This window comes from Antedon mediterranea, chromosome 6 (assembly GCF_964355755.1).
Source record: "Antedon mediterranea chromosome 6, ecAntMedi1.1, whole genome shotgun sequence".
NCBI classification, from domain to species: Eukaryota; Metazoa; Echinodermata; class Crinoidea; order Comatulida; family Antedonidae; genus Antedon; species Antedon mediterranea.
Window position 1 is genome coordinate 7,884,336 of NC_092675.1, and position 8,645 is coordinate 7,892,980.

At 34.1% G+C, this 8,645-nt stretch overlaps 1 protein-coding gene across 1 annotated transcript; it reads right to left on the reverse strand.

The window, feature by feature from the left end:
• Positions 1-134: 134 nt before the first annotated feature.
• On the reverse strand, positions 135-7,061 carry LOC140051956 (excitatory amino acid transporter 3-like). Its single transcript, XM_072097313.1, has 7 exons — positions 6,460-7,061; positions 4,422-4,464; positions 4,070-4,105; positions 2,910-3,148; positions 2,478-2,711; positions 1,893-2,222; positions 135-369 (listed from the first exon to the last, which is right to left on the reverse strand). The coding sequence occupies exons 1-7, from the start codon at positions 6,924-6,926 to the stop codon at positions 135-137; spliced, it is 1,584 nt and encodes a 527-aa protein (XP_071953414.1). The 5' UTR covers positions 6,927-7,061.
• Between the last annotated feature and the right edge of the window lie 1,584 nt (positions 7,062-8,645).

Consider the following 8,645-nt stretch of genomic DNA (forward strand, 5'->3'; position numbering starts at 1 on the left):
AGGGAATAACACATGTTGTTTAAGCATTTAAAAAAATGATTTATACAAATGAAAATGTTAACATTTTTAACCACAATTATGTTTAAAAATAAAAACAAAAACCATGAACTATAAACTGCAAAAGAATTTCGAATTTAGGTTTTTACTTTCGTTTCAACTGCCAGATCTTTCTTTTCATCGTATCTGGTTTCTTTTAATTCAACTGTCCCATTAAAACCATTGTTATAGTGTCCTCCCGACTCTACATCATTTTGTTCCATTTTCTTATCCTGGTCATCTGATTGGTTTAAGATATCTTGCGACATGTGGTTGACAATCCCTGCACCAATTGAGTCTCCCTCTACGTTGACAACGGTGCGAAGACGATCTCTAAAAAGTATAAATACAGAATGTTGTGTACACTATCAACCAAGAATGGCAATTCTATTGACATCTTCAAACAGTTGCTGAAAACCTATCTATTTCGCATAGCATATGAAATGATGTAATTTCTACCTGTTCGGTCTTAATATAATATAATATTATACAAATAATGAATGTTTATGAGTGCAATGGTACAAATAATGGCACGAGGTGAATGATGAAAGGTTATATCAACGAGGCAAAGCCGAGTTGATATAACCTTTCATCATTCACCAAGTGCCATTATTTGTACCATTACACGAATACAAAACATTCATTATTTGTTTTATATAACATCTAGACGTTTTTTTTTCGTACACAAAAATGTTTCAAAAAGTACTATTTAACGATCGTTGAATAGTGCGTACTATTGCACGCCATGTGACCCACATTCGTCCAATCAAATGACAGGAATTTATATAGGTGTTATATAAAACAATTTATATAGCGCACATATCCACTAAAAGTACTCAAGGCGCTAATACTTCATTAATACCATATGCCTCAGCAAAAAGGTATGATTTTAATGATTTTTTAAAAGAATTAATTGTATGGCAATGTCTAATCCATTCAGGAATGTCATTCCACAGACGCGGAGCATTAATAGAAAAAGCACGATCTCCAAATGAGTGATGAGATTTCGGTTGAAATAAAAGCAACTTATTGGATCGTAAATTACATTTAGGAGAGTATAAGCCCAGCATATCAGTCACATGTAGCGCTTTAGAGAAATTTATTTTGTTAAGCGCAAAAGACAATTATTAGTCTTTTTTACATTCAAATATCCCTGTGTTAAAGTAACGAGTATTGTTTTGTAATTTATGTACTTTTTTATTGATCCATAAAACATAGTAGCAGGGCTAATAAAAGACTATATAACAACTACAGTAGTGTTTACATTCTGTTAAATCTTAATAGTATCTATTTATTGCGAATGATAAGGTTGATGATCTCTTCAGTAGCAGCAGTTCTACTAAATAACAGATAAACTATTTATAAATCACATATATTTGTGTGTTAGGTCTGTGATGAAGCTTGTCGATTCTGCACACAATTCTTGTTACTGTATCTCCATAATAATAATAAATATTCATAATTTGTCCAGTATTCTAATAATACAGTATCATATATTTATCACAACTTGTATTATTTTAGGTTAGGATATGCCTATGATACTGGGGTCACATTTGATCTGTATGTGACACTATAAATACAGGACAGATAATGCATACAGTATAACGAGAATCGGTCGGATAGATTGTAAATACTAGGTAATTACTAGGCTCATGGAGGAAATATATTTCCTCCATGCTAGGCTTTAAGCTCTGTCTACAATATCAAACTTTATGGGACAACAAAACGTGATGTGCCTATATATGAACATGATGATGTCATATCACTACCATATTTGGGCATATCACTACCCTATTTGGAAACATCACACTTTTTTTGTCACTCTAGTTTGATAGTGTAGATAGAGCTTTACTTACAAAATAAAATCAACTGCTAAAATCAGTGCAATGTCATTGGTTGGTAAGTTCACCGCTGTCAGAACAATCACCATTGTCACCAGACCCGCTTGAGGAATTCCAGCAGCTCCAATACTAGCAAATGTAGCCGTCAAACTGATGGTGATGATCTGGCCAACGTTTAAAGGAATGTTATTTATTTGTGCAATGAAGATAGCCGCAACAGCCTCGTACAGTGCCGTGCCATCCATATTGATTGTTGCACCGATTGGAAGCATGAAGCGGGACACTCGTCTGTCGATTCCATTCTTTTCTTCCAGACATCGTGTTGTCACGGGCAGGGTTGCAGAACTGAAAAGATTCCGAAAACGGAATTTGAAATAGGTACCAATTCTTTGCAACATTTGTTACACCATGGGCCTCTAATTTATAGGTTCATGAACACAAAATGTCAAGCTGATTCTTCCCTGAGCATATTAACGCTAAAATGTGGGACATTTTCATACCAGAACTGTTTCACGCAAGCATTCATGTAACACGTTTTCGGGAATTGATTACTTCGTTTTTATAATGAAGGACTGCAGAAAACCTGTGAAGAACTCTTACCTCGATGATGTTCCAAGAGCCGTCATGAAAGCCGAAGAAACATTGATAAGAAATGCATATGGATTCTTCCGTGTGAACACAAAGTACAGCAGAGGAAGGATGATGAATCCGTGTATGAACAGACCAGCTACGACAGTTCCCATGTACGCGCCGAGTTTTGCAAATAATTCTCCCCAGTCTTCTACCTCGATCATACTTCCTGTTATCAGAAAAAGAATGCCAATTGGAGCATACCTGAAATTAAAATAAACAGAAGGTTATTGCGGCATTTCTATACCAAGGAATATAAATTAGTACTGGACATTTCACTTTTAAGTGAACAGGGAAGTTATACACTTTTCCGTCAAATTATCAATTCTTCTGGGATGCAAACACTTGAAAATTGTATCTTCATGCTAAAGTCTATACATACAACATTTTAATAATACATACCACATAATTACTGTTACTAATTTCATAATTGCTTCGTTAGTAGCACCAAAAAAATTGACGACAACTTTTCCATCTTCCCCAACACGAGCAATCGCTACACCAAATACTATAGCAAAGACAACAATACCAAGGATGTTCATGCTATCTGACATAACACCAACATATAGAGTTGCCGCTGTGGAGTTAGTATGATAAACGATGACGTAATCCATTCCCGTGTTGACGATCATTGCCATCGTCTTTTCAAGTTCGTGAACCTCTTTTGTAAGAGATGCTATCTGGTTAAGTTCTTCCAAATCACCAGTTAAAGGAGATGAGCTTAGAGTCATGAGTTCAATCATAATTATGTTCATTCTCTTTAAGATTGCATTTATGTCAGTCATGACGTCATAACTGTTTGCTTTTTCTATGTCAAGTAAGTAAAGTAAATTAACAGTCATGTGCATTGAACTCATTGTAAGATCATTTAGATTCAATGAACTTTTGATATCTATGACATGCATTGACGTCATAGTCATATTCATCATGATCGTCATGATTTCATTGATTTCAACAAATGACGTGTTCTTGCCGCTTTGTTCGATGACGTCAATCAGACTTCCACTGACGTCATTCACATCTCTCATTATTTGATTGATCTGATTATAATCGATCATGAAAAAGACCTCATTGATTCCATTCAGAGTTGAACTAAGAGCAACAGCTGAGTCCTGCATTGCTGTGGCAGGGACAGGCGACAACCCGACTAATCTAACCATCTCCCGCGCTGTTGAAACTAGTAAAAATGATAACTCTGTTGATTCGTTGCTAAGCATCTTCATCTCTGATTCGCTAACGAGATCATCACCGGTTAGGCCTATCTCAGTTAATTGCGTCTGCAAAAGGTCGCGTTTATCGGAAGTATGTTTCATAAGCAGATCCAGTGATGTGGTCGGTGTTAGAAGATCTTCTCTAACGTTATCTACAAACACCAAACTCGAGTCAACCTCCTGCAGAAAGACATCCATGTCAGCTCGTACCTCCACATAAGACAAGCGACTGGAGTTAAAGTCTGCCATTTTCTTGCCAATGATCATCAAACTACCGTTAATGGCAGAAAGTGAAGATGCAACAGAAACACCAGAACTGATCATTAGGTTTGAAAGATCGTCAGAACTTACTGGTTCTATGGCTTCTTCTTGCATTTCAGTTTTGTACTGGAAATATAACCATATTTTCTTTACAACATAGAGTCAATTATAATCATTATATGCGTGCTAGCTTAGTTGTGCATTGAACTTCTACACCAGGATGACTATCTCTTTTGAAAGAGTCTAAACCTTTTTAAAAACCTCCTATTTCAGAAGGCGTAAACCCCGTTATAAAATCGGGAGATATTTATTTCATTGTGAAACATACAGTGATTAAATTATACCCATATATATAAGTTCTTAAAGTTATAAAATTCCCGATTTAGGAGCAGATCCTTTATCGAATCGAAAGCACAAGCTATGATCAACCAGGTCTACTTACCGTCCTGAAAGTTGCTTCAACCAGATTTGACGGAAACATGCTCCTAAAGATACAACGAACACATTTCAATCAAAGATTTATTTATTTGACACATTTTCTAATTATTGCTATTTTACTCTATTTTTAACATTTTCTATATTATTTTAATTTTTTTTAAACACACAAATTACATTCTTCAATTCACTAAACAAAAGTTGTGACCGTTACGTCATGAGTTCGACCAGCTGCGGTTAATACGACTATCTTACAGTAACATCTTTGTAAAATAATTGCATTCGAATCAATCGATGATTTTATCGTCTAATCGACATAAGATAAATACAATTAAGTATGTTTTTCGTTTACATTTCATCGGTTTATCGGTATTGCTATTGTGATATTTCTATCAGACTAACATGCTGCCGCCAAATGTCGTTTACGGAAACACAATGTTTACGTTAGATTATAATTCTATGGAAACATTACTATGTTGTATGTACAAACATGTACAAGGTTTGATTTTCGGTGATTCCCCCAAAATGTTTTAATAGTCAAAATATTTGGTTATTTGAATGTTTACAAACAAACACATTTTTTTAATAAGCAAGAACAAGATATTTTAAAGGTATATGGATAAAATTATGAATGGTATTTAATCGGTATAGAATCTACATATTATTACTAAATTGGTCGCGTAATTTTACGTATCTCCTCCGCGCGCATCATCTAATTTCGACTACCACCACCATGTGCACTTTTTTTGTGTTGATTTCCGTAAGCAGCTGTTGTTTTATTATTCTAATACTTCACAATTCTATAAATAGCAATTTATATTTTATCATTGAAAAGTTTTACACTGCCGCCGACTGATTGAAAGAGTTCAACGTGCATGTCCCTCTCATGCACGTTGTCACTTTCTGATACGCATCCTAAATTAATATTCACACAGTACGATTTCTTTAGCGTCTTTTATTTTTGTTCCATATCCTGTATTGCTTTCATTTTTTAGCTTACAGATATTTCAAAGTGAAGGAATACTTCGTGTATAATAACATCAATGGCCGTAAATAGTTCCGAAATTTATTCTTGACAATTTTTTTTTTGTCAGAGTACTTTTATCAGGGAAGAGTGCGCTTTTATTATGCTTACTCATCCTATGCGAATTAGTATATAACCACATATTAAGGCAGAAAAGGGTTACTGCTAGTATTTCTTATTTACTTTGATTGTTTAAATACCGTAAAGCTAACACTAATTGTACAAACGACGGGTAATTATTTAAAAAGTGCGACAGGTCATAATTATTACAAAGTGCGACGTCTCAACAAAGTGCGACGGACAATTATTTAAAAAGTGCGACAGGTCATAATTATTACAAAGTGCGACGGACAATTATTTAAAAAGTGCGACAGGTCATAATTATTGCCAATTGCGACGGCTCAGTTTATAATTACAAAATGCGACAACCCAACTTATTATAAAGTGTGAAATCTCTAAGTCATATTAGTATACAGATCAACAGCACAGTTGTTAGAGCGACGTTCAGTTATCAAAGTTCCATTATAGTTACATTATACTATAATAATTACACATTAACTCTAACGTGTATTGGGTGTTTACTATAAAATTAACAACGGCAAATATTGTTAACAAAATAAACATTTGTTTTTGTTTTATTTTCACTCTTTTTTCCAATTTAATGTTCTATTTTATTTCTACCATGAAAACTTTTTAATAGATACTTGTGGAATATATCAACATGTTAAATCTAAGCAGAAATGTTGGAATATAGATGTGAAAAAAGAAGCACGACCTCAGCAATCGTTAATCGTTATTGCAATAGAAAATACAAAATGGAATTACTCCAGAAGACGGTTGTAGCATACGTGAAGACATTCCCAATTCACAGTTTCTGTTTGGAAACCCATGCACATACCACAATTAAGCCTTAATTTACTCTAACATTAAAAAAATATAAGAGAGAGACTATTTTTGCACACCACCTATGCCCATTCTCTGAAAGTCGTCTTCTTAACATGAATAAAGTACACTAGCCTACCTTATGAGATCCATGAAGGCATAAGCTGTCCCAACAGACGCTTCCTCCTCTGAACTCTCACCAACATCTCCACTTATTTCACCAGGTCTTATCGTAAGCACCAACAAAATCCCGAGAAAAACGGCGATAATTGTTGTCGAAATGTAATAAACCACTGCCCTGATTCCCAGCTTTCCAGACATTGACGAATCCAACGATGCTAGGCTGGAAACCAAACTTGAAAAAATCAAGGGTAGTATCATCATCTTTAACATGTTCATGAATATATCGCCAGGAAAGGATATGTAGTCAATTTGCTCTGGAGTAAAATCAAATAGTTTGCCGAATAACCAACCGAAAAAGAAACCGAGGATTACGGATGAAATCAACAGAATTAATAGAATATTTTCTTTGCTGATTTTGCACTGTTTCCCTTTTTCATCGTCGCTGTCTTTAAAGACATACTCATCTTTAGACCCGAGTGCCATTTTCAATTGTGGTGGACGAGTATGCACGTCGTGTACGTAATCTTCCTTTATTCTTTTTCTAATTCAACACCAAAATGTGTTAACCCGCTGTTGTTTCACTTTTGTCGAGATAATGATATCATTAATTTATGGAAAGACAATATGAAAGTCTTCATAAATCAGCGATAGGGACGGAACGTTTGCAATAGCCATTGGCTGAGGTTGTAGATAACAACTTAAGTAGGCTATCTTTATTGGTCAGTAAAAATCTCAAAGCTTTATTCTTTTATTGACATTATTTTGGTTAAACATCTCGGCAATGATTCTGTTTACAAGCCAAATTTAATCAGTTACTGAACAACCGAACGCGTTTCAATATTATACACCTATTTATTAGTCACAGGTTCAATTGGATTGGTCGATTATATGTTGTGTCCATACTTTGTCTAACGTCTATTTACATTTTGGCACACTCGGGAGTGGCATGTGTGCTTATAGATCAACGTATGAGAAAGAGAAGGCTTTCTCATGTGTTGGAGTGAGTTCAATTTTGACTATTTTTAATATTATTTTGAGATGATTAAAACACACAATTAATATTAAAAAAGCAATCAGATCGCACGCTACATTATATTTCTAGAACATGTACTGTTTTTTTTAAAAGAAAAAAGTGTTTTTTTAAATGTCAATGAGGTGGATCACCGATCAGTTTTTGTGTTTAATAACATGTTTTCTTCTATTCCAACTTTTCTTCTTATCTTTTATTATGTTTTGATACAAACAAGAACATGTTTAAAATACCAAAAGACAACACCAATATTATGTGTGCTTCTATATATAAATTTACGTAAGGGCAAAATTCGGTAAATCGCGCTTTACTTCTAGAATTTTTACTCGATGGTATATAAAGTTGGTTCGTACTTTCGGTACTGATTTTAACCACCTGATGTACCCCTGTTTCCTAATTAAATTAAGTTAGATAATTAGTTATTGACGATTAAAACGAATTTAGGTTCAACGATTTGCCCCAAATAGGGGTGTTTTTCGATCGTGGTATACACTGTCTAATGGATGTCCATCTTGAAAAATACCCACCACAAAAATGCGAGGAGGCTTCGCATTTTTCTATCTCCTCCTACGATAATTGTTTTTAATGGCTGAAAACCGGTTGAACAGCTAGAGTACAGCATCATAATGTTGAAGACAGGCCGATTTTCTTTACAAAATACTATTTTGATAGATTTAATATACGTTTATAGAAATGTATTGATTTGCAATGAATGAAACATTCCAAATTATTGCATACCTCCATGGTTTAACACAAGTAGGTAAATTTATAGACCCTTGGAGAATAAACAGAAATAGTATTGTTATGCTATACAATACTGCAAATAGGTATTAACCACTTTTGATCGCCATTTGAATCAAAAGTGTGTTGGTACTGTTAGATATAATATAAACAAATATACTAATAAACTTTATCACTGTGAGTGTGGGTAGTCCCTACTTTTAGATTATAAACACATAATAATATAATACTTTATTACCGTCAGTTGTTTCTCAACGTTTGTATTAATTAATAATTACAAAAATATAAACGTATTAGTGGTCTTTAAATGTACTTTACTATGTCAATCGACCATGAGACAGTGACAGTTTCAATAAAGTATTAAATCGGAAATGTTTTACTCTATTTAGTGGTATATTATTTATAGGCCTATACAAAAAATACTTCGTTAA

Excerpts from the sequence above, each read along its gene's own strand:
- LOC140051956 (XM_072097313.1), bottom strand. The coding sequence starts at position 6,926 with ATGGCACTCGGGTCTAAAGATGAGTATGTCTTTAAAGACAGCGACGAT. Across the intron at positions 3,149-4,069 it reads AAGAAGAAGCCATAGAACCA|ACGATGGCAATGATCGTCAA; the intron begins GTAAGTTCTGAC and ends GAACTTGAAAAG. Across the intron at positions 370-1,892 it reads TTAGCAGTTGATTTTATTTT|AGATCGTCTTCGCACCGTTG; the intron begins GTAAGTAAAGCT and ends TATACTTTTTAG.